Source organism: Macrotis lagotis, chromosome 1 (assembly GCF_037893015.1).
Source record: "Macrotis lagotis isolate mMagLag1 chromosome 1, bilby.v1.9.chrom.fasta, whole genome shotgun sequence".
Taxonomy (NCBI): Eukaryota; Metazoa; Chordata; class Mammalia; order Peramelemorphia; family Peramelidae; genus Macrotis; species Macrotis lagotis.
Genome location: NC_133658.1, coordinates 245,794,190 through 245,819,406, shown reverse-complemented (window position 1 = coordinate 245,819,406; position 25,217 = coordinate 245,794,190). Strand labels below are relative to the sequence as shown.

The 25,217-nt window shown below is 36.9% G+C and overlaps 1 protein-coding gene across 2 annotated transcripts in view; it reads left to right on the top strand.

Annotated features, from left to right (window-relative positions):
• Positions 1–25,217, top strand: part of OGDH (oxoglutarate dehydrogenase) — a 101,481-nt gene that overhangs the window by 26,262 nt on the left and 50,002 nt on the right. The window contains exons 3-4 of one of the 2 annotated variants that reach the window (XM_074210066.1): positions 18,926–19,114; positions 21,857–21,959. In XM_074210066.1, coding sequence (XP_074066167.1) covers positions 18,926–19,114; positions 21,857–21,959 — 292 coding nt within the window. Of the gene's footprint in view, positions 1–18,925; positions 19,115–21,645; positions 21,737–21,856; positions 21,960–25,217 lie in introns of both variants that reach the window. The other variant, XM_074210067.1, reaches the window with a different exon arrangement.

Sequence of the window (25,217 nt, the reverse complement as noted above, 5' to 3'; positions counted from 1 at the left end):
ATTGATATCCTTTGAATCACACCTTCCCCCCCCACCTTGTCTTCCATCTTTTTACTCCTGATTATTTTCTTATCTTTTGCTCCCCAGTGGCTTTGTATTACTAAATTCTGGCTCCTTATTTTGTGCCTTTTCCCTTTGACCTTCTTGCCCACCCTCTGCTTAGCTTCCCCCCCCCCCCCCTTATTGATTCAATTTATTCCTTTTTTTTCTTGTTTCTGACTCTTAACATCTCTTGTGATAATTATCCTCTCATAGTGTTGTAAACACTTTTTAATGTGCATTGTTTTGCTCTACAATATGTGGACATAGAAAAGATGTTTTAAAGCCATTTTAGAAGCACCATGTAGGAAAGTTGGTCTCCCATGACCAAAGAATTCTTTAACTATTGTTCAAATTGCTAATGATGACCACTCCTTATTCTTAGATAGACTGAACAAGCACATAGTCTAAAAGCACCCTAGAAACCTTTCTTGATTGGTATTACCTGAGCTTTTTCTCCTGGCACACTTTAAGAATCCATGGTCAACCCTTTCACATGATAAGTCATCTGAGTAGGTGTGTGGAAAAAATTGCCTCAAAAATCTGATGGAGTGAGTTTGACAGAATTGCACTGGACTCAGTCATAAGCTGTTCCAAATCTAGGCAGTTGCCTTCTCTTTTTCATGCTCATAAAGTAATTCTATTAGTTTCTGCCTCTCCAGGTGTAAAAGGGAGGAAGTAGACTACATTAGACACCTTCTATGTTCAGGTTTTGAAGTAAACATGGGGTACAAATAAAAAGACAGTTTTCTGCCCTAATGGAACTTAGTTATTTTCCAGGGTTGGGAGATAATATACAAAAAAGAGCTGAAGAGCTGAAGAGGGGAGGGAAGGCACCAAATAGAGTCTAACCAAGCAAAGCAGCTGATGAAAGTTGGACAATTGACTGGAAATTCTGAGGCTTTGGGGGTTTGGTTTTGGGGGTTTTTTGGTTTTGCTTTTTCAGTGCACTAATCAGGGGAGACACACCTGAGGTTACAGAGGAGGGATTGAGTATCTGAAGCAGTCTCCCTGGCAATGAGATTTCTGGTGATGAGCTTATTATTCTGGGGAAAGCCTGATATTTGCGGAATCTAAGCAAAGCAACTGATGGAAAAGAAGACATCACTTTCCTAATATAGAGAGAAGATGCTGACTTACATTAATGTGTTTATTAAAAGGAAGACTGACCCATATCTAAGTATTACAGCTATAGAGAGTTTAAAAGAAGCTAGGTATTGCAGTAGGTAGAGCCAAATCTGGAGTCATGGAGTTCAAATCTGACCTCAAATAACTTATTAGCTCTCTGACCCTGGACAAGTCACTTGATTCCTATTTGCTTCAGTTTCCTTATATATAAAATGAGATAATTATAGAATGTACTTCTCCAGGTTATTGTGCAGATCAAATAAGATAATATTTATAAAAGGCTTAGCACAGCATTGACAAATAGTAGCTGCTATATAAATGCTAGTTATATTATTATTATTAAAATATTCTCCCAAGTGTGCCTTGTTGGCTTGTATTATAATCTAATTTTGTGTCAAAGTGCAGGGACTTGTTCTCAACAGGAAAAAATAGATATTTGAATGAATATTTTCAAAGTAGCAGGATTTTTAATCTATTGTTTGTGTTGTATTACTTGTTTTTGGAAACCTTTAATAAATAAGGGTACTTTTCTTTGGACCCCCCCCCACTGAGTACTTTTAATTATCTTTTTTGGAAATGTGTAATTATATGGATTTTCTGAGGTACAGTTTTAAATTAGAGGCTTTTTTTTTCTAAAATAGGAATATGGTTCCCTTATTGGTATTTCCCTTAATTACAACTCTTAGTACAATATTTTTAATCAATAAAATGTGTGTGCAGGTACTTAACCTGTCCTCAGCACTGTGGGAAGAACTCTTCAGGGAAATGACTACTTCAAAGAGCCTGCAGTGTGGTGAAAGAGGTAAATCTAGCACACATTAAAAAAAATTGAGGGACAATAAAAAGTTAGATACTTGATTATATGGTATAAGATAGCTGTGAGTTCTAGGAGAAACATTGACAGAAGCTAAAAAACTTCACTGAGAGAGATGGAGTTTAAGGTAGAGGAAAGTTGAGAATTTGAATCAGTAGGAAAGAAGCCAGAGGAAGAAGAGAATTTAGGGCAGAATATGGAATGAATTGGTCATGTTTGTGAGTCAATTAGGAAATTTGACTAGAGAATAGTAATTGTGGAAGAAAATTTTGGGAAATTAGTTGAAAAGATGGAACTATATTGTGGAGAATCTTGTAAGAAAAGTAGAGACATCTAAATTTGATTTGGCAGAAATAAGGGAACTATAGAAAATTTCTGATAGGAGATTTAAATGAGGAAAATCATGCAAAAAAATTTAGTCTGCAGTATTGATTGGAAGAAAAGGATAATGGAGTCAGAGCACCCAACTAGAAACTGGTGCAGTAATATAAATGTAGGGAGTAAGCTAACAATTAAAATGAGGACTAGAAAATAAATCTAAGATTTCTGAAGGGGAAAGAGATTTGAAATTTTCCAAGCTAGGTTACAAGAGTGTCACAGGCAAAAGGAAACATGACACATCTCACACATTCTGCTGATTTAATACTTTAAAAAAAACTGGAACATTTTTATTTCCTGAAATTCTCTAAAACTTGAATTTTTTGTAATTAAAACCAACTTTTGATCATGAATAAAATTGATCTAAATGTGCAGGGTATTTGGCTGTGTGTGTGGGGGGTGTGTGTGTGTGTGTGTGTGTGTGTGGAATTAGAGACAGAGATGAAGAGACTGAAATAGACAACTGGTCAGGCTTTATGAGTAGCTTTAGTAGCATCATCTTTTAAGGAAAAAGAGGCAATAAATGTCATTCCATGAACCACATAATACCAGTCTTTAAATTCCTCACCTTATAAGACCTGCTGATAGCTAAATCCTTTGATGATTAAAAATTTATCAAACACCAGCGTTGGAAAGAAAGTATGACCTTTGTCCTTGAGGTTAGAGTCTAATGGAGGAGATAAAAATACACAGATGTGAAATAGAGAACTATGTGATATTTTCAAGCTTGTAAATGTTAAAGGAGATAGGAAATGTTTACTGAGATAGAACTTGTCCTGGGCCTCAAACAGTATGTGAATTTTGACTGGAGAATATTAAAAAGAAAGTACTTAACAATTTGCAGAATAGAATGAGCAAAAATGTAGAAGGAGAAATATGATGAAATGTTTGGGGGGGACAGTGAGGGGACCTGAGTGAAATGAAATACCTATTTTGGAAATTGGTAGGAAATAAATTTGATTGGAGGAGAATAGGGTTGGAATTGATTGAAGAGGGCTTAAAAGCCTAGGCAGGAGATTGGGTTGGGGTTCTTGATCATGACTGACAAAAATGAGCATGCTTAAGGGAGATTGATCAGGCAAAAATGTGAAGGATGAAATAGAATAACAAGACACCCATGTTAAGGAAGTCCAGCTAGGAGACTGAATTATCTGAATGTGAGGAAATATGAAACTTAATCTTTTCAAGCCTCAATTACCTCATCTATAGGAGATGGATAATAATAGCATCTATTTCTCAGAGTTATGAATATCAAGTGAGATAATGATGTAAAACACTTTACTAACTTAAAAATACTATATAAATGTTAGTAGTTGTTACTGTAGGGTCAAATGAAGTTATATTTTATTTTAAAGATAATGAGAGAACTGAGCATGTTTGAAAGTAGAAAGAAAAAAGTCCAGGGAGGAGAGATTGAGGATGCCTGGAGGGGGAAGAGATAATTGTGAGATAATTGTAGTTCTTCAGCAATTTGGGAGCTGAAAAACAGGTGGAAGGATCTCTTAAATATGCTCTTATGAAGGGATTGATAAACATCTTCAAATAGTGAGAGACAGAAAAGTAGAAAGAAGAAAACAGAGTTGGCCTGTCCCTCTAAACTGAATCCTCAGTCCAAAAATATTGGGGGAGGTTCTTTCTACTCTTTGCTTGGTTTGGTTTGGTGGGTTTGGGGAGCTATGAATTTATCCACACAGGGATTCCCAGTGAGGAAACTTCTCCCAGTAGAGAGCCATAACTGATTTTCACTCTAGAAGAGTTGCCTGGGCAATAAGAGATGATGACTTGCCAGCGATCACCCAGCCAAAAGTGTGTCCCACAGGCTTAAGTCTTCCTGAGTCCAGCCCTCTATTATTCTACATACCCTCTGGATCTTTCTGTATACCACATCATTTTTTACGTTTGTATTTTATGTAATAAAAATTGTTTTTCTTTAGCACATATATAGGAGGGTAAAAAATAGAATGTATAGAAAAGAATTGGTATAATTGAGCTTAGGGCCTGGGGACAAGCATGGGGAATGGAAGGAAACAAGCATTTATTTATTAAGAGTCTACCCTGCAAAGAGTTTTATAAAGATTAACTTAGTTGATCTTCTCTTCTACTCTGAGGTAGGTGCTACTGTTACCCCCATTTTGCAGTTGAGGAAACTGGGGCAGGGAACCTCCTCCAAGACACTGCCTCATTATGGATTTGGGATTGAAATGCTGGGTAAGGGGCAGGTAGGTGGCACAGTGGATAGAGCACCAACCTTGGAGTCGGGAGGACCTGAGTTCAAATCCAACATCAGGCACTTAATAATTACCTTCTACTTGACCTTGGGCAAATCACTTCATGCCATTGCCCTACAAAAACAAAAGTAAAATTTAAAAAGAAAGAAAGTAATAAAGTAATAAAAAAGTAATTAAAGAAAGTAATAAAATAGACACCTAAGAGAAGTGCTGAAAGAATTCTGAATTGTAGATAATATATATAAATTTCTTGATGTGTTTTTTCTCTTTCCTTTTGAGGACAGAGGAGTAGAAGCTAAGTTTTATGCTTAGTGTCTCTTGACATAAACATTAAATTGGGTAACAAGAATAACCACTCACAGGTCTATGATTTCAGTACTTTCAGTGTTATAATTTCTTCACAATAACCTTAAGAGGTAGATAACCCAGTTTAATTAACATTTCCATTTACTGATGAGGAGCTGGCTCAAAGGAGTTGACTTGTCTACAGTAACACAGCTTGTAGTTATATCTTGTAGATCCAAGTTTAGATTTTGTAGTTCCAAGTTTAATTTTGCAACCCTAAAAATTCTCTCTCTCTCTCTCTCTCTCTCTCTCTCTCACACACACACACACACACACACACACACATTAGACAACACCAATTTTTAAGATGGTGATTATCAAAATAGGTTTTTAACTTGGACACTAAATGTTCATAATCTTTTTAGTATCTTGGACTTATTTGGCAACCTGATGAAACTTATGGAGTCCTCAGACTAATATTTTTAAATGCATAAAATAAAATACCAAAGATTATGAAGGAGACCAGTTCTAAAGAAAACAAGTTCATGGACCTTAAGTAAAGATCTACTGCTTTAGAGTTTTTACCTTTCACCATCAACTATTTCTTGGAGGCATTAGTTACCCAATCAGACCTAATATATTTTTAGTTTTGCTGCTAATGATCACAATGCTTCTCTATGGTTGGAGAAGGAGTTCATCTTTAAGGTGACTGCCCTTCTTCCTCACCTTTTTCCAGTATTTCTCTTCATCTGTGTGTTTGATCAGGAAGTTGAGACTTTGGAACCATACTTTATAGACCCTCAGATCCAGAGTTTTGGAATGAATTCAGCATACACTGATTAAGTACTTAAGCAGCCTAACTAATACTAAAGGGCAGGCCATAGAGTCAGGAAGACTGTATAAATCAATCAATCTCACATTTCCTTAGGCAATTCTTAAAAGACCCTAAGTTTCAGAGATAGTTTGTTAATTCCTATGTTGATTAACAGACATTTATTAATCACTTTCTAGGTACCAGACACTTGCTAATGTGCTAATGAGTCCTACTTCTAGATTTTTAATTTTATGTTCTCTCTACCCCAAAAATGTAAGTGGCATGCTACCAGGCATTGGAGATATAAAGACAAAAATAAGAAAATTCTTGTCCCTAAGAAATTTTAGTCCATTAACCAGTGTTTCAGAGGATGCTTAAAAAAAACAGCTGATAATTGTCATAGGATTCATAGATTTAGAGTTGGAAGGGTGTTAGAAGCCATGGAGTCCAATCCCCTCTTTTTATTGATGGAAAAACTGAAGTGCATTGATTAAGTGACTTTACTAGGGTCACACAACTAGAATTTAATATCTAAGGTTGAATTTCAACTCAGGTCACCCTAACTCTTAAGTTTAGCACTATGTCTACTGCAGTGTAGAATTTAATTCTTGCTGAAATTCTGTGGAAAAAAATTTGTCACTCAGCTATGGTGTAGAACAAACTTTTTGGTCTCAGAACTCTGGAAATTAAGGCACTTTTCCCTCTCCCCCTTAAAAAAAAGAGCAATTGTTTATATAGGTCATATCTATTAATATTTATCATTTGAAATTATCAGTATTAATCAATATCTGATATATCAGTATCAGATCTGAGTTCAAATCCACTCTGGGCAAATCAGTTCACCTTGTTTAACCTCAGTTTCCTTGTAAAATAAACACTTTCCTTTGCTAAGAAAACCCCAAATGGGATCACAAAAAGTTGAATATAACTGAACAATATTATTATGAAAACACTTTTGGCTTTTCTGAAAGGCTCTCAGGGATCCTCAATGGTCCTCACTTAGACCACACTTTGAGAACTCCCTAAAGTAGAAATAGAGACTACCTGATCCACCTGAAAGGGGTAGAGGCATGGGAAGGAGAACTAGGTTTAAATAATCTCTTTATTTCCTTTTCAACTAAATCCATAATTCCAAGACTATATTGGGGGGTAAGATGGAACTCGGTGGTAGAGTACATAGGATCCTGTACTCTTCATTTAATGAGGCTTGTATTAAAAGGACGATTTGAAGAACTCATTCTGGATGTTGATCATTAACCTTTTTGCAGGTTTAGTAGTTCTAATTAAAACTATGGTGCGTGCGAGTTACCTTTGGTTTAATGCAAAGTCTCTAAGGTTTGCTATCTCTTGTTTCCGAAGTCAGCACATTTCAGAAGGTAGAGCTGGGGCAATTTATTTTTGTCTAGTTATATGCTATGTGCTTACTGACGTTTTCACTTTTATATCACTATGAGAAGGTCAGTAATTCTTCAGTTTCCTGCTGGACTTTTGAAATATGGATTAGACTATGCTATTGTAATTAAGGAGAATTTTTTTTCTTTTTAAGACCTTAAACTTTGTTTAAAAGTATATTGAATTTCTTCTTAACCTAAGGCAGGTTTCTCAAGTTAAGTTTTTTATACTATCACAAAGTATTGTAACAAAGATATAATACTAAAGTACACATCTTTCCTTCCTTTAATGACTGGAAGGACACTTCCCTTTGCCTATTGGAATGTTGTCAAAGTGTACTGTGTGTAAGGCTCTATGCCTGGGGCTCAAAGATTTGAGAAGGATTAGTGCTGTCATTTGGTGGCTAAATAATATGCCCTAAGAGATCCATCAGAATATGAAGGTGTTACTTTGGAATAGCGGATATGAAACCTATCTGGAGCCAGGGGATAATCTCTGTGGCTTCTTTCCTAAGAAATTTCAGCATCCTGGTGTTTTCCCTAGTCTTAGAAGGAAACTGATTGTGGGCAGTGACAGAATCAGACCTCTTTCAGAAATTCATTGCTTTGGGGCAGCTAGGTGGTGCAGTTGGATAGAGCACAGGTTCCCATTCCGTAAACAGGAAGACCTGAGTTCAACTCCAGTCTCTGACACTTAATAATTGCCTAGCTATGTGACCTTGGGCAAGTCACTTAACCCCATTGCCTTAAATAAATTTAAAAAAATTGGGGGGCTGCTAGGTGGCACAGTGGATAGAGCATGGGCCCTGGAGTCAAGAGGACCTGAGTTCAAATCAGACCTCAGACACTTAATTACCTAGCTGTGTGGCCTTGGGCAAGCCACTTAACCCCATTGCCTTGCAAAAACTAAACACAAAAAAATAACCAAAAAAAACTTTTTTAATGCATTACCTTTCCTCCATGAGGTAGAAAAAGCTACTGGGCAACCAATGATTCTCAGGGAAACTATATTCTTTTAGCATCTTGAATCAGATCTATCTGTTCTCCAGCTTGAGATCATCTTCTAATTCTGCAGACTTAAAAGAAATTAACCAATCCTGTGATTTTCAGAAGCTGCTGTTTTCCGAGGAATGACTTAAACACAATCACTGTCAATATCTGAATTTTGTCAAGTATACAATCCTATATCAAAAGAAGTCTGCTTATATATTATATATTATACTGCTCTAGGAGCTACATCAACCTAGTACCTATTACCTGGAGCTTACAGTGTTAGGCAAGTCATAAGTTAGGCCTTGTCATACAAGGCCAATAATTAAATTGAAATTTTCTACTGTAGCAGCTTGATAAGTGACATATTCTTTATTGGTCTGGGGTAAGTCTCTATCTTCCTTCCTGTTCTTTTGACTTTTTAATCTGATTCTTTGTTTCCGAGTACCTAATACTTAATTGGTACTCAGTAGGTACTTAATGTTTGTTGATTTATTAAACAATACTAGTGGTTTGAGGGTTTGGGGGGTGGAGGTGGAGATGAAATCTTAAGTAAAATCCAGTTGAGAAATCAGAAAAATAGCTGAAAAAGACAGTTTTGTTAGAAGGAAAAGTGGATTTGGGCAAGCCACTTAAACCCCATTGCCTTGCCAAAAAAAAAAAAAAAAAGGAAAAGTGGAGATCCTAAGCGCCATTCTTACTTCTCACCAATATCTTTAGGAATAAGAAGAGGCATAAATATATATTTGGAGTATAGACAAGACAGGGATGGGAGAATTTTAATTTCTAGGATGGATAGGGACAGAGGGTAATAGTAATTGACCCTTCACCAATTCCTGATGGATTTGTTGAAGTAGTTTGCTAAATTTTAGGAACTTTTAATCATGAAAATTCTGACTTTAGAGGCAAAGGCTAGTATGATAACATTGGGATGGGAGTTACTGTCAGTTGTAGGGCAGAGTGAGGTGAGTGGACTCAACTTTGAAATGCTTCGGTGAGTGGAAGGGGAAGGTGACTTGTTGGGCGTTGATCCTTCTTCAAAAGATATTGCTTTATTATCTATTGGGAATTTTATGACCTGGTTGCCTGGATGGAAGCTGTAGTCCCCTTTGGACTCTTTTCTGCTCTGCTGATATGATATAGGAGCAAAATGTATGAGTGTCCTGGAATGTCACCACTGACGTGACAAAATCATGCTATGTCATCCAGTGAGAAATTGGGTAAATAAATGAATCTTTGTGGAAGAAGACTGGGGCTTCTCAGATGACCTCTGTCAGCTCTACAGGTCCCAGAGCCTATAGCATACTCTTGAGTCTCTCTTAAATTGTGCAGGGAGCCAGTAAATTAAATTGTTACATAGTCCACTTGATGCAGTTAACTTTTAAAAGACAGTTTAGAAGATTGGAAAAATCAGATTACATAAAGTTTGGAAATTATCCTCACTTGTACTTGAGTTTTGAAATAGTTGCAAAAAGAAGTGAAAACAAGCTCTGGCCTTGGTACCATACCACATTGATGAGACTGACAATAGGAAGGATTTAAATAATTTGATCTCTTGGGAAACCTTACTGTGGTATTTGACTCTATCCAACAAAGATCTCTCCTTGTTTGTAAGGAACTCATGACCACTGAACAGCAGTCACCTTAAAGGAGTTGAATAAATGATGAGTGAAAGGCTGGATTAACCAGAATTAGAATTTTCTGAGACTGATCCTAAGGGCTCATGGTTTTGTAGAATTTTATAGTTTGTATATTACTTTTCTCAAAGCAGCCTTGTTAGGTAGATAGATGTAGGTATTGTTTTGCAAATGAGAATATTGAGTATGGGGAAAATCTATGACTTGCTCAAGGTCACACAGTTTGTAGGTACCAGTGTTGCTGCTGGGATTTTGGGGGTCACCGATTAAAAATAGAATTTGGGGTAACCAAGAAATCAAGGGTCACTAAAAAGATGAAGAAATTCGCGTTCTCTGCGTTCTCTCTGAGATTTTAAAACTGCTCAGAATTTTATGTAAAGTAACCTGATTAAAAAAAACTTTTCCTCCTGAAGGGTCAGCAAGCACTTTAGGACAGGGTGTAAATAACAAAGGCTAGGATCCTTTACCTGGTAGGCAGAGACTGAGACAGAGAGAGGTGATCAGCCCTAGCAGAGGTCTATCTCAGGTTTTATACCTTGCCCCCTTATCTGGGTACTGAGGGCCAAAGTGGAAATCTCTCTCCAAGAAATCAGGTAGAAGGTTGAAGACTGGGGGGTTGGAAATGAGGAGACAGGATACAAATTTTACAATAAAGAATGAAACAATAGGAGTCAATTTACATCTCAAGAGCAAAGATCTTTCCACACCGCTAACAAGATTCCCAGATTTTAACAGCATTAAAAGATTATAGAATTTGATTCTTATTATAATTTTTCTATATTCTATATTTCTATATTCATATTTCTATCACCAGAACTGTGATCTTAACCCAGGACTTTTGACCAGAGACTTGGATTTAATACCAACTTTTCTTCTTGCCACTTGTTTCACCTTGAACAAATCATTTCAACAAGTTTCTTCAGCCATAAAATGAAATGGTTGGATTGTAAATCTCCAAGGTTCCTTCCAGCCCCAATTCTGTAATCATGTTCTTACTTTAGTATCATGCAGCAAGTAAATGCTTTAGAGAGAATATTGTTTGTATCTCATGTCACTCCTGTAATGTAAATGTAAAATGAAGTGTTGAGACTGGACAACCTCTAAGGCAGGGGTCCAGGAAATTGTTTTTAAAATATTTTAATAATTTTATTTCCATATAATTGGGTTTTTTGTCTTTTATTTTATACATTTAAAAACAATCGAAGAATTGGTCCCTGTGCTTTAGCAGATTGCCAAAAGAAGTCTGTAACACAAAAAAAGATTAAGAAAAATTGCCCCAGAGTCTCCAGCTCTATGATCTTAGGACCCTTAGTTTTTAACTTTTAGAGTGTAATTTCAGGTCAGGATGAAAATATAATTTTCTTACGCCATTAATATTTACCTGCCTTCCTACAAATGTAAAATCAAATGAATGAAGTCCAGAGAAATCCTAAGTAAAGTCAGCCAGGGTGCTCAGAGACCAAAACATGAAAGTTGTATTTTCTTATTTTATTTTTCTTTTTTCACTTCTGTTTTATTTAGATTCTCTTGAGCTGCATACATTGAGTATGGAAAAAAGGGGTGGGGGAGAGGTTTAAAGGAAAAGGCAGTACCTGTCCTTGGTGAAGCTACACTGTACTATGTAAAGCTGTATTTCCAGGAGGTTCCTAGCAGCCTGAAGATACTGGTATAAACCAGTTTTTTCTGACAGCCTCCTGCAGGATCAAAACTTTCGTCATTACATTTGTGCTCAGCCAATTGAAAGGCACCTGGGGTTCCATCCAGAGTACAAAGGAAGGTCAGAGAGAAGAAGCCTGATCACAGGGATTGGGCCTGTCTCCCTTTAAGGAGGAGGTAGGAACTCTCTGCAAGAGGCTGCTTGCTCCTGCCTTGGATATAAATCTGCTATTCTCTAAAACCCAGAGCGCCTCCTTAGGAATTTAAACAAACAAGGTGCTTGTCCCAGCCTCTGAGACAGAAGTTTCCTTGTACAGCTGACTAGATAGAAGCCCAGAGAATGAGTGTCTCATGCCAACCCCTTGGAGAGAGGTTGAGCTGGAATCAGTCTTCTTGATTATATATAGGCTTATAGATATAGAGCTGGAAGGGTTCTTAGAGGCCATCAAGTCCAACCCCCTCATTTTACAGAAAAGGAAACTGAGAACTGAAAAGTTTACCTTCTGGTTTAGGGCTTACAAGCTCAAAGGAGCAGCCTTTTAACTTGGGGATAATATTGATGGAGTAGTTCTTTCCTTGTGAGAAGGAAGGTGATAGCTATCAGATCCTCCTAAAATGCACAAGTGCCTTCTCACCCTTTGGTGAAGGTAAGACAGGCTAAAGATAAGTGTTCCAAATTTGTTGACAACAGATCTCTGATTTACAGATGGTAATGGGGCTGCTCTTTTTGATTCAGTTAATCAGATACTGTCTATTAAACTCAAGGTGCTAAGATTTGGAGATTGAAATGACAGTCTTTCCCCCTCAAGGAACTTACATTCTACTGAGGAGGATACAGTTTAAAGCAAATGTAAGTTAGAAAGCCCTAACAATTGGGGGGATGAGAATGGGAGGTAGGACAGGGAATCAAGAAAGGCTTATAAGGAGCAGGTAGCTTATGAAATGCACTTTGACAAAACATTCTCAGAACTGCTAGCAAGAGTTGGACCATGTTAGCACAAAGAGCCTTGTACTTGTGACTATACTTCTCAAATTCTAGTAAAGTCCCAAAGCTGGCCCAGTTTACTTCAGACATGACAAATTCTTCCAGTGCAAGTTAAAGCTTTTACTTAAATTGGACTCCGAACTGATGAAATTGAAGTTCTGAGAGGGTAACTTTTCCCTTGATCACAAAGTCAGTTTCATAAATTTGAACCCAGTTCTTCCTGTTTCCAGAGTAAGTGCTCTAATCATTGTACACTTCTTGTTTGTATATAACTTTTTAAGTTACTAAGTGCTGCTTTTAAGTCATGGTTTTGCCATCCTCACTTGGATATATTACACATAATATGCATAAGTCTGACCCCATTCTGACAACCTTATTGAATATATATTACTTATCTCCCACAAAAAATACCTCCTGTAAAAAAGTATTCAGGTAGTGAATGACATGTTTCTCTTCATATTGAAGGTTAGATTTGGAAATTAACGAAGATTTGGGGAACAGAGGCTGATGATGAGAGTCCAGTTTCCTATTGCTTTTTTTTTCTCACTTAACAGTTGTTTGCCCAGCCTTGGTAAGGATTGAATGAGCAGCCAAACTGTCATGGAGGCTTCCATTTCACTGTGTAGAACACATTTACGTTCCTTAGTGCCCTAATTAGAACTTGTGATGTCTGTCTGCAGAATGAAAGGGTGTTGAAAACAACTGTGATGGCATAATTATGGAAAGTACTTTATAGATTTAAAAGGGTAATGTAGATTTCAACGATTGTTGATATTCCACTGTTTCCACAATCACTAAGAATTCTGTGTTTCTTTTATCCATTCTAGAAACTGAACTTATTGTTACCACAGAATGCTAGAAAAAGTGTCTCAGGGTCATTATGTTGACCATTGAAGAGTTAACTTTATCAAAGAGTAGTGAAGATTGTTGAAAATTCAAAGAAGAGGGGGGCTAGGTGGCTTAGTGGATAAAGCACCAGCCTTGGAGTCAGGAGTACTTGGGTTCAAATCCGGTCTCAGACACTTAATAATTACCTAGCTGTGTGGCCTTGGGCAAGCTACTTAACCCCATTTGCCTTGCAAAAAACCTAAAAAAAAAAAATTCAAAGAAGCATAGATTTAGAGATGGATGGCTTAGAGGCTTAGTCCAACATTTCATTCTATTTTTTAATTAATATTTTATTTGTTTTACAATTATATACAATAGTAGTTTCTACCTATCATCTTTAGTAAGTTTTGAATTTTACAATTCCCCTCCACAGAAGGAAGTCTGATAATCTTTACATTGTTTCCATGCTATGTATTGATCAAAATTAAATGTGTTGAGAAAGATCATATCCTTGAGGAGAAAATATGGAAGTGTGTTTGGCATGATTATGCATGTCTATACTGTCTTGACGAGGGGGATAGAGAGGGGTGGGAGGAAGAAAAATAGTGGAACACAGAATCTTATTAAAAAATGGATGTTGGGGAGCGGCTAGGTGGTGTAGTGGATAAAGCACCGGCCTTGGAGTCAGGAGTACCTGGGTTCAAATCCGGTCCCAGACACTTAATAATTATCTAGCTGTGTGGCCTTGTGCAAGCCACTTAACCCCTTTTGCCTTGCAAAAACCTGAATGAATGAATGAACGAATGAATAAGTAAAAAAATGGATGTTGGAGCTGCTAGGTGGCACAGTGGATAGAGCACCAGCCCTGGAGTCAGGAGTACCTGAGTTCAAATCCGGCCTCAGACACTTAATAACCATCTAGCTGTGTGACCTTGGGCAAGTCACTTAACCGTATTGCCTTGCAAAAACCTAAAAAAAATGTTGTGGGATATCTTTGAATATAGTTGGAAAAAATAAAATGCAAAAAAAATGTTATTTTAAAAATAAAGTAGGTCACATAGTATTGAATGCAGAAGCAGGATTTTTGAAGCCAGATCCTCTGACTCTAAACTGCTCTTTCCCAGTATATCATTTTAGAATAAAAAATGAATTGAGTAGAAGAGAGATTTATGCAAGCAAACACAATTGTTATGATTTTAGAATGGGGTTTGTGGTCATTAATGCATCAGACTATCTAATTTTTAAATGGAGTGACTAATGAGAGTGGTTGCAAAATCAGGAAGACCCAGGTCCCACTTATGACCTACCTGCTCTCTGGTAGACAAGCCAATTAAATTCTCTGCCAGAGCAGTTCAGTCACTGAGAAGGGTCTCATCTCCATTGACAGGGGAAGTTTCACTAGCCTTTCTAGGCACCAGTAAAGTCTCAGGGCAAGACAAAAATTCTAACAACATTGTTAAGCACCAGTGAGAAAAATTGGTTTTGCTGCACTAATGCTAACTTTGTAAACTGAATTTCAGAAAAAAGTACAGTTTTGTTTAAAAAGTCTGTAAAGCTAGGAAAATAAAATATTCATTCATTCAACCATTTGGAACTGATAGGATCAATAAAGTAAGAGAATTAATACATACTTAAAAGTCAAGATTACTTCAATCAAAGTCACAGAACACCTAGTAGATAGCTAGTAAATTGCTTTTTATAATGCCATAAACATGAAAGAATGCTGTTGTTTCCCTCTAATACTGGTCTTATTCCTTTACTAAGATAATAAGCTTGGTGCCACCTGTGGCTTTTTAGGTGTTCTAGATTCTCAGGAGCTATGACAGCCCAACTGGGTAGAAGCTCAAGCAGAGCTTACCAAATTTCCAGTGTGACCTTTATGGTAGACACTGTTCTCAACAGACCCGTTCAGCAACGTGTAGAATCAACAAAGTTTTTAGCCCCTATATTCATGAAGACTGTTGGGAACTTTTCCAGGAAAGGGGGCTCCCTACTGTTGAGACTATAGTTAGGTCAGTAGTCTTGTTGCATTAATAGGAAGCTTTAGAGGAAACCCATGCATAACCAGAAAGTTTGATTTAAGTCTTTACCTGTTTCCCAATGTTACTGGCATGTGTCTTAACCCTTTGGAAGTCTGATTTTACCAGGGTTGCTAATTTGACTTTCCTTATGAAATATTGTTTGGCATGAAGAATTAAAAATCTAGGCCTTTTCACTTTTTTTTTTTACAGAGAGGGAGATAGATATATATATATTTTTTTATTTTTTTTTTTGCAAGGCAGTGGGGTTAAGTGGCTTGCCCAAGGCCACACAGCTAGGTAATTATTAAGTGTCTGAGGCCAGATTTGAACTCAGGTACTCCTGACTCCAGGGCCAGTGCTCTATACACTGCGTCACCTAGCCACCCCAAGTTTTATATTTCTTAGCAACCATATGGATACCAAAAATTTTGTTATATTTTGGATTTTATATAGTACAGTTAGGATTAGTCCATTATGTATATGATCTCATTTTGAGTTCCTATAACAGCCTTATCAAATAGGTTCTATAGCTAGTGGTATCTCTGTTTATAGATAAGAAAACTAAGACTCAAAGAGAATCCAACTTGCCTTGTCACACAGCTAATAAATATGTTTGATGGTGTTTTTTTGACTCCAAAATCTAGCACACCATCCATTGAGTTGGGTGGTAGTGCTTAAATTTAATGGAAACACCACTCCTAGAAAAAACATTCTCTTCCAAAAGTTGTTAATTTATGAGGCTCTGAGCACTGCATTTTCATTATCCTCAGTTTACTTATCTGTGAAATGGGTGTAATAATAGCACTTTCAATGTTATTAGAATCAAATAAAATTATATATACAAGGGCTTTGCAAACTTTAAAGTACTATGTAAATGTTAGCTATTATTAAACTGAAATCTGTCCATATAACTCAGTATTTTACCCCATCTGTCTTCCCTTCAGCAGCAACATGCCATTTAGCTGCTTCCCATAAACAAGTACAATTTATAGTAGACAAATGCATCTCACAGTTGTACACATGCAAAGAGCTGTCATAGAATGAGAAGTTTGAGAAACATACTGACTTTTGTAAAGTTTCCTCACTGGGGGAAAACACTTGTAACCTAAGAGCCATTGTCCTGTAGATGCTAGCCCATTGGGTAAGTTATGTCCTTACTGACCTGGACAGGAATGTGTCCTTATCTGTAAAAATGGAGGAAGCACAACTAGACCTCTCTAGACCTCCTTCAAAACTTAAAAATTTTCTTATTTTCATTTGAGGCAGAGATGGTCAAAAAACTGAATAGAGATTCAGTTATTGAGCCAATATCAACAGAGTGTTGTTAGTTTTGAACTTTTTTCCTATTTTTATTTTTTTACAAGGTATAATTCATCAGATAGGGGAAGAAAGAGGGATATCTTTGGAAATCAAAATGAGGTTTAAAAAAGATTTAATAATTTTTATAAAGTACATTTGAAATTTCTTTCCTTGGGGACAGTACCACCTTTTCATTTCTTAAGCATGTCTTCTGGTTTCAGAGATCAAATTCCTCCTTTTGGACTGTAATTAAAATAATTAAAGATTAGCTTAATGTTTAAGAGCCCATATCTGACCTCTTTGGTATCTGTGACTCACCTTATAGTTTTGAAATGTTGTTTCTCTTCATATTCATTCATGTCCAAGTCTCCTTTTTTCTTTCATCTATCTTGGTAATTTTTTCTCTTCCACAAGAAAATGATTTTTCTGATATATCATTTGGAGCCAGAGAACTTTGAATTTCAATCTCAGTTTTTCAACTTCCTGTCTAACTCTAGGAGGATCATTTAACCACTTGGGACTTCAATATCCTTATCTGTTGAACTATATGACCTTTGAGTTATAACTCTATGATTCTGTGATTGACTTAAATTATTGTAACATACCATTCAACTGTAAAATCATGAAGTAATGAGAAATTGTTTATTGGCAGCCTACTTCACCACTCTTCTGAAGACTTGGGTCTGTATTTGTAAGTCATGGGTTAACAGATTAGAGAGAATATTTAGAAATTGGCCAGTTAACTGCTGGGCAAGAAAAACTTAGAACTAAATCAAAAAAAATTTTAGACATGCTTGAATTTTGTAAATTCCTGGGGAAAGGATTCTGATACTTGTAATGATATTTGTCAAAATAATTATAGATGGATATCAGACTTTAGGATTAGATTGTGAGGTTCCTTCAACTTGGGATTTTGTGAATAAAAAAAAAACACCAAACATTTCAACTAATTTTAGGGAATTAAGCTTCCATTGCATTTAAAGAATATTTGTTGAATGCTACTCTGCCCAACATTGCATTTTGTGAAAAGAAAAGACATTGTAAGTAGAAAAATAAGAATTGAACTTTGAAGACAGTCACCTATAGGATCATAAATTTAGATCTGGAAGGAACATTATAGTTCCTTGAGACTCCCCCCCAGTTTTTTTTGCAGATGAGGAAATTGAGTGCTAGAGAGGTCACACTGATTTTGGGAGGAGGGAGGGAAAGGAACAAGTATTTCAGTGAATGCTTTGTGTTAGGCTTTTTGAATATTTTTAATTATTTACATACACATACACAAAAACAGGTGTGTTGTGTGAAATTTCATCCTCACAACAACCCTACTAATATTAGTGTAAATTTGAATTTAGGCTTCCTGACTCCAGGTCTAGTTGGGTTTTGGGGGGCGTTTTTTGGTCTATTGAACTATTTATCAGTTATCTATTGCACCGCCCAGCTGCTGATTCGATTTGGAATGAAAATACTAGGTAATGAAATATAATTCCCCAAAGAAGTGCTAAAGAACAATTTTGAATTATATATACTATATCATCAGAATGATATGATAATAATAGCTAATATTTATATAGTATTTAACATGTTCTAGACTTCCCTATACTGAGCACTTTACAATTTTTTTTTAGGTTTTTGCAAGGTAAATGGGGTTAAGTGGCTTGCTGCAGGGCCAGTGCTTTATCCACTGGGCCACCCAGCTGCTCCTCCTTTACAATTATTAATCTTTCCAAAATATTGGACGTTAGGTGTTGTTATCCTCATTTTACCAGTGAGGAAGCTGAAGCAAGGGCACTTGATTAACATCATGCACTTTGTAAATGTCTAAGGTTTTGAGACTCAATTTGTATTCTTGTTTTCTTAACTCAAGGCCCAGTATGATTTCTGCCACGACATAGTTGCCTCAACTAAGTATAATTAGTATTGTAGGAGCAATTGTTTATATAGTGCCATTTAAGGTTTGCAAAATATTGCATGTATATTATCTTCTTTGAGGAAGGACTCAAGCCCAGGTTTTACTAATTCCAAGTTCACTACTCTGTTAGACCATACTGCTCTTTACCCAAGCCATAGACCAAGGGGAAAGAAGGATAGGAAGTAGCATTAAGAGCAACAAAACAGTTAAGAGTTATATAGAAGGAGAACCATGAAGAGAGGCCTATTATAACCATATAAAATGCTGAATTTGGAGTCAGAGACAGTAGTCACTTAGCCTTCTTGGGTTTTATTTTCCTTATCTGTAAAACAGAGAGGTTGGAACAGGTTGAACTAAGTAACCTTGCAGGAGATAAATTGCAGTTCCAAATTTGTGACCCTGTAATATTTCCTCATCTCAGAAGAAATGCTCTACTGTTTTGCTAGGTTTGTGAATGTGGATGTAGGCTTCCCTTACCAAGAACAAACTTTGAAATAACCTTTCTTTGTCTTCTTGTCTTTAGTCATGGGACATATTCTTTCGAAATGCCAATGCTGGAGCCGCACCAGGCACTGCCTACCAAAGCCCCCCTCCCCTGAGTGGTGCCCTATCAGCACTGACCCAAGCCCAGTCCCTGGTTCATGCCCAGCCAAATATAGATAAGCTTGTGGAAGACCATCTTGCAGTTCAGTCTCTCATCAGGGCATATCAGGTAAGTAACCTTAGGACTCTCCAACAGTAGGTGGAAAAGGTGGGTTATTAAACCAGTACCTCTCTGCTTTTAAAATAGTGAATACGGTTATGAATATTCCCTTTGGAGGGGAATGGATCCACTAATTTGTATATTTTCTCCCTTAATGGAATCTCCATACTCTAGTTTAGTATTGATTTTTTTTAAATCATTTGTCCTAGAACCTTATAGAATAGCCACAGGCACAGGATGCAGGCATTCCTTTGTTAGCTCTGACATCTGATATACAAACAGTCCCCTTTTCAGTCCTCTCTTTCAGAAGTAGACTATGATGAGCTTGTGTGACTCAAGATTAACTTAAAGCATGGTTTTATATTTTATATTTAAGAAAAGAAAATACGAGTGGCCTGATTGTAACATGTTGGCACAAAGACTGTTGCCCCCTGCAGCTATCTTCTGCTGCCAAAGCCAGGATGCTAACACTCTGGGGAATGTGGACTAGTCTTTGCCCCCTTTAGTCACAACTAGGTGACTGCCATGTTAAAACTAAGTTAATGAAAATATTAATGGGGCACAAGGAGGCTACATAAGGAAGGCAAGGGAAAACCAGTCAAACAGGAAGAAACATGTAGGGGGTGCAGAGAAAGGTTAGGTTAGGTAGCAGGGGTGCAAGGGGGCAATATTTGATTATATCTATCTGTGGATTTTATTTAGGGGTGTGCCTTTCTTTCCTTTAGGCTACAGCATGGTTTTTCTTAGGATATACTTTTGGCCCAGATGAAGTAAGATTCCAGAGCTAAGGTCTAAAGCCATCACATTTAAATTAAAGACTTTTAAAAAGGGAAAGAGCATTGAATTTGAACTTAAGGGTTACTTACTACCTGTGTGATCTTGGGCAAATGGCTTCACTGTTCTTAGACTCAGTGACTACTGAAGTTCCTTCAAACTCTAAATCTATTGACCTTTTCTCCTCAATGTTCCTCGGGATCAAAGGGTTTTTTTATTTAAAAAAATTTTTTAAATTTATTTTTGAATATTACAATTTTCCCCTCATCTCATTCCCTCCCCCCCACCCCCCACAGAATGCTATCTGATAGTCTTTACATTGTTTCCATGCTATACATTGTAGATCAGAGGTTCTTATTTTTTAGATCAGAGGTTCTTAACCTGAAGTCTATAAAATTGGTTTATAAAAATTTCAACAACTATTTCAATGTAATTGGTTTCCTTTGAAATCCCATGTCTTTTATTTTATTCCTTAAAAAATGATTCTGAGAACAGATCTATCCATAAAGTTTACTGAACTATCTAAGGAATACTTGACCGAAAAAAAGGTTAAGAAATACTTTCCTAATCTAACTCATTGATGGGAGAGTTTGACTGTGCTTTCCTATAACTTTAATATGCTGTCATGTGGAAAATGACATTTTTCCAGCTTGACCTCACAGGACACTGTCAGGAGCAATGGGTAAAATAAAAAGAGTCAAATTCAGACTTAGTATAAGAAGTTAAAACTGTGCAGTGGATAGAGGCCCTGGAGTCAGGAGTACCTGAGTTCAAATCCAGCCTCAGACACTTAATTACCTAGCTGTGTGGCCTTGGGCAGGCCACTTAACCCCATTGCCTTACAAAAAACCTAAAACAAACAAACAAACAAAAAAATCTACCTCAGGAAGTATGGGATCCACCTCAAAGCAGCTCTTCAAGCAATATAGGGGAACCATTGACCACATTATCAGGTACTCTTTGGGATAGTTTAAATTTGATCTTTATTAAGAGGAACCAAAAATCTCCCTTCCCAAATCATCAGTAAGAAATTGTACATGAAATGTCCAAGACCTAAAGGAACTTTTAACATTTTGAAAGAATTTTTGTTGTTTATTTTTATTTTAGGCATTCACATTCTTCAATCTAGATCAGAAGTTGTTTTATGCCTACTTTGATTTTTACTTGATTCTAAGTGCCCTTGGACATACCTACTATAGACTACTCTTTTTTTGGCCATGGAAAAAGAACTCTGTTTAGGGCACATTATCACCTTAAAATCAAAGGATTTCCTTGTCCTATCAAGGGGTTTTGGTATTCCCTGTAGAAACCTTCATCCTATTAGAAGAATCAGAAATAGACTTTTTATTTGAGCCTCCCTTAACTGCCTAGCTAGCCAAAGTAGGATGTTCCTGTTCCAAATCAAGGTAAGTTGCCAAATAGTTGCCTTATGTCACATGTTTATTTTCTAGTTGATCTTTGCCAATAACATAAGAAGGCCAAGTCTTGGATTTAAGGGAAGGAAACTTTGGGAATGTCATAGTTGATTATGAGTGAAAAGTTTGTGTTCTCTTATCTCCATAAATATATAAATGTGTTTGACAGCTGCTATTTACTGATTGACAAGTTCTGGGAACCTCTTGGGTAAAGGTAAAACTTACTGTGTATTAGATCACTGATGCTGAAGGGTCCAATTAGGACTTCATTTCTCTTTCAGAAAGGTTTGTCTGAAATGCATGTCTCTTTAAAAATTCGGTTTATTGACTGATTTGTATTGTTGCTTCCAGGTCAGGGGTCACCACATTGCAAAACTTGATCCCCTCGGCATTAGTTGTGTAAATTTTGATGATGCACCAGTAACTGTTTCTTCAAACGTTGGTGAGAATTACTCTGCAAAATAATTTTAATGTAATTTTACTTTTTTTACCCCTTCCCTCTTTTTTTTCTCTTGTCCTTTTGTATGTGTCCTTTCCTTTCCATTGTTGGCCCATTTCATAGATTCGAGGGCACCATGTAGCACAGCTGGATCCCCTGGGAATTTTGGATGCTGATCTGGACTCCTCCGTTCCAGCTGATATTATCTCATCCACAGACAAACTTGGTGAGGGTTCCTAGAGCAGTTAGTGCTGCACTGCTTGAGCTCCTCTCTCCCTTTCACAGCTGATGGGAGCCAGAATGCTTAAAAGATAAGTAGGGAAGAGTCTTAAGTTTCCTTTGTACTGATCACTCTAAATTTATAGGTGAGACTTCTAGAACTTCCTTAGTCCAATTGTGGTTCTTTTGGCATGTGGTCTTTGGTCACATTGCTTCTTCTCGGTTTTAAAGAAATAATAAGCAATATCTGTACATTGAAGGTCTTTAGTTTAGTTTTAATGAAAATTTAATTGGTTTTATTCTTTAAAGTTAAGCTCCATAAATTAGAAACTTAATTTTCATATATATATGTATATTATATATATGTATATAGAGGAAGGGGATAAATAATAGTCTCAAATAAAATTAAAATGAATATTTTTGTCCTTAACAAAGGCTAGTTGTTCTAAGGGAGGAAATTTTCAACATGGAATAGCTGACTTTTTTCAAAGACTAGCTCCTTTGCCTTCAGTTTTCTCTTTTCTAGCCATAAAATATAATTCCATATTTGGCCTGGAGCAGAAGCTTAATGACTGCCAGAAATAGGGACAGTGGTTAAGTTTGGGCTTTGCCCATGAACCCTCTCTTCCTTTGCCCTTTGAGCCTGAAGCATGTCACAGTTCTTATTGGGCTGAAGGCCTTTCACATCCCTTACTTACAGCAGGTATCAATTTCATTGCAAGTTGAATGTGCAGCTTGAGTCTTTGAATTCCTAAATGTCAGTGATCACAATGAGGAAACTTTGGAATGCATTCCCACAGAGTACAAGAGAGGCTGGAATCAACATGCCCTTTGGGAGACATGCATGTGCACCACTCAAATGGAATCCTGCTAGAAATAAAAGGCTGCTGGAGGCATCCAAGTGAGCCCTCACTGCATCCCTTACCCCTTCCTCTTAACTTCAATCGCATCAAAAGGCTGGCATTTGACTAGTTCAGTGCAGGATAATAACTGCTAAGCTCTCTTAACCACAGTTGCTTTCCAAGGGTTAATCCATAAATGATCCAAGTGGCATGCTAACCTGAGCTAGAGCAATCATAATTATCACTAACAAAAATGGCTGAGGTGTCCCACAAGAAAAGCATTGTGCATGTTGACAGTTTGATGATTATCTAGCTATAGCTCCAGCAAAGGCATTTACTCACAGTCCTACTATGAAAATTGACATTGTGGGGAGGGGAGGGAATACAGAAGAAAAACTTTCTATCTCATCCTGTTGAAATTTGTGGACATTTACAAGCACAAGTACTTTGTAGATTTGGAATGCCAGAAATGTCTCATGCCTCTAAGCTTGCAAGATTCGTTGTTTCTAGGACTGACCTTACCTGTTTGTCATTAATGTTCCTTTTTCTTGACTCTCAGCATGATAAAATTTTCCATTTCACTTTACCTCTGTCCCCTTAGCAAAAAAAGAAAAAAGAAAAGAAAAATTATAGGACATCTTCTGAATGTAATTTTATCTAGTGTCCTCATAGACATCCCCAGCACAAGACTGTAAATGTGTTTATCACTTTTGTTCGTTCAAGTTGACTTAACAGCTTTGGAATATGTCATGAGCTGGTTCCTGTCTTCTGTGGTAATCAGGCTTGTCACTGATGATGAAGGGATTGAGGAAGTTCTATGGCGATTTCTGTATCATATTGACAACTTCATGATCCAAGAAATAATGATTCTTTCAGTACAGGGAACTTTGGGACCCACCCTACCTCCCACCTGTTATCTTAGGTGATAGTTGGTCTCTTGTTAACTAGCATTAAACTGCTAAACATTCACTATCTTCTCCCTCTAAACCTTTGGTGACTTTTCAAACCTGTAGGCTATTATAGAGTATATTTTTTTAAAATTTGAAAAGTTCTCAAGCGTCATTGGTTCTTGGGTAGAGAAGAAAATAGGCATGCAGAATACTTGGGGGAGTCTGTGATGTAACTAATAACATAAATGCTACCTCTGTTAGATGGCATATTTGGCCATACTCAGAGCTCATTTTCTCAGAATATGGTCTATGTGATTATTTTTCAGATCAGTGGTCCAAGTTCAAATATTTGTGTAAATCAAAGACTCTAGAGCCATTCCAAACTCTGTAATAAGGAACTCTGTAGCTGGCAGCAATAGTTAGTGAGCTTCAGGGAATACTTAACCCATTCATTTGGTGGGAGAATTAGACGGAGAAATATGCATTAGTAGGTCATTTTCTTTGTTGTCCCACTGAAGTCATTGTTGTAACTGAAGAGCATCTTAATATAAAGTGAATAGAGGACAAGGAATCATAAAACATCAAATTTTAGAACTAGCCTTCTCACTTTACATGTAAAGGACAAAGGTCCAGAAAGTACTTAATCAAGGATAGTACCTGGTGTGAATCTTGACTGGAACTGAATTCTTCTCTCTTTTTTTTAGAAAGATTTTATTTATTTTGAGTTTTACAATTCCCGCCCTCCATTCTTGCCTCCCTCCCCCTACCCCCCATAGAAGGCAGTCTGTTAATCTTTACATTGTTTCCATGGTACACATTGATCTCAGTTGAATGTGATGACAGAGAGGTCATATCCTTAAGGAAGAAAAATAAAGTATGAGATAGTAAAATTACATAATAAGATAACAGGGTTTTGTTTTGTTTTTTTCTAATTTGAAGGTAATAGTCTTTGGTCTTTGTTCAAAGTCCATAATTCTTTCTCTGGATACAAATGGTATTCTCCATTGCGGATAGCTCCAAATTGTCCATGGTTGTTGCATGTTCCTTTTAGGGTGTACAGTGTTTTTCTGGTTCTGCTCATCTCACTCAGCATCAGTTCATGCAAATCCTTCCAGGCTTCCCTGAATTCCCATTCCTCCTGGTTTCTAATAGAATAATAGTGTTCCATGACCTACATATACCACAGTTTGTTAAGCCATTCCCCAAATGAAGGACATTCACTTGATTTCCAATTCTTTGCCACCACAAACAGGGCTGCAATAAATACTTTTGTAGGGCAGCTAGGTGGCGCAGTGGATAAAGCACCAGCCCTGAAGTCAGGAGTACCTGGGTTCAAATCTGGTCTCAGACACTTCATAATTACCTAGCTATGTAGCCTTGGGCAAGCCACTTAACCCCATTTGCCTTGCAAAAACCTAAAATAAATAAGTAAGTACTTTTGTACAAGTGATGTTTTTACCCTTTTTCATAATCTCTTCAGGGTATAGACCCAAACCAAATTCTTCTAATGAAACATTCAGGATAAATTTAATT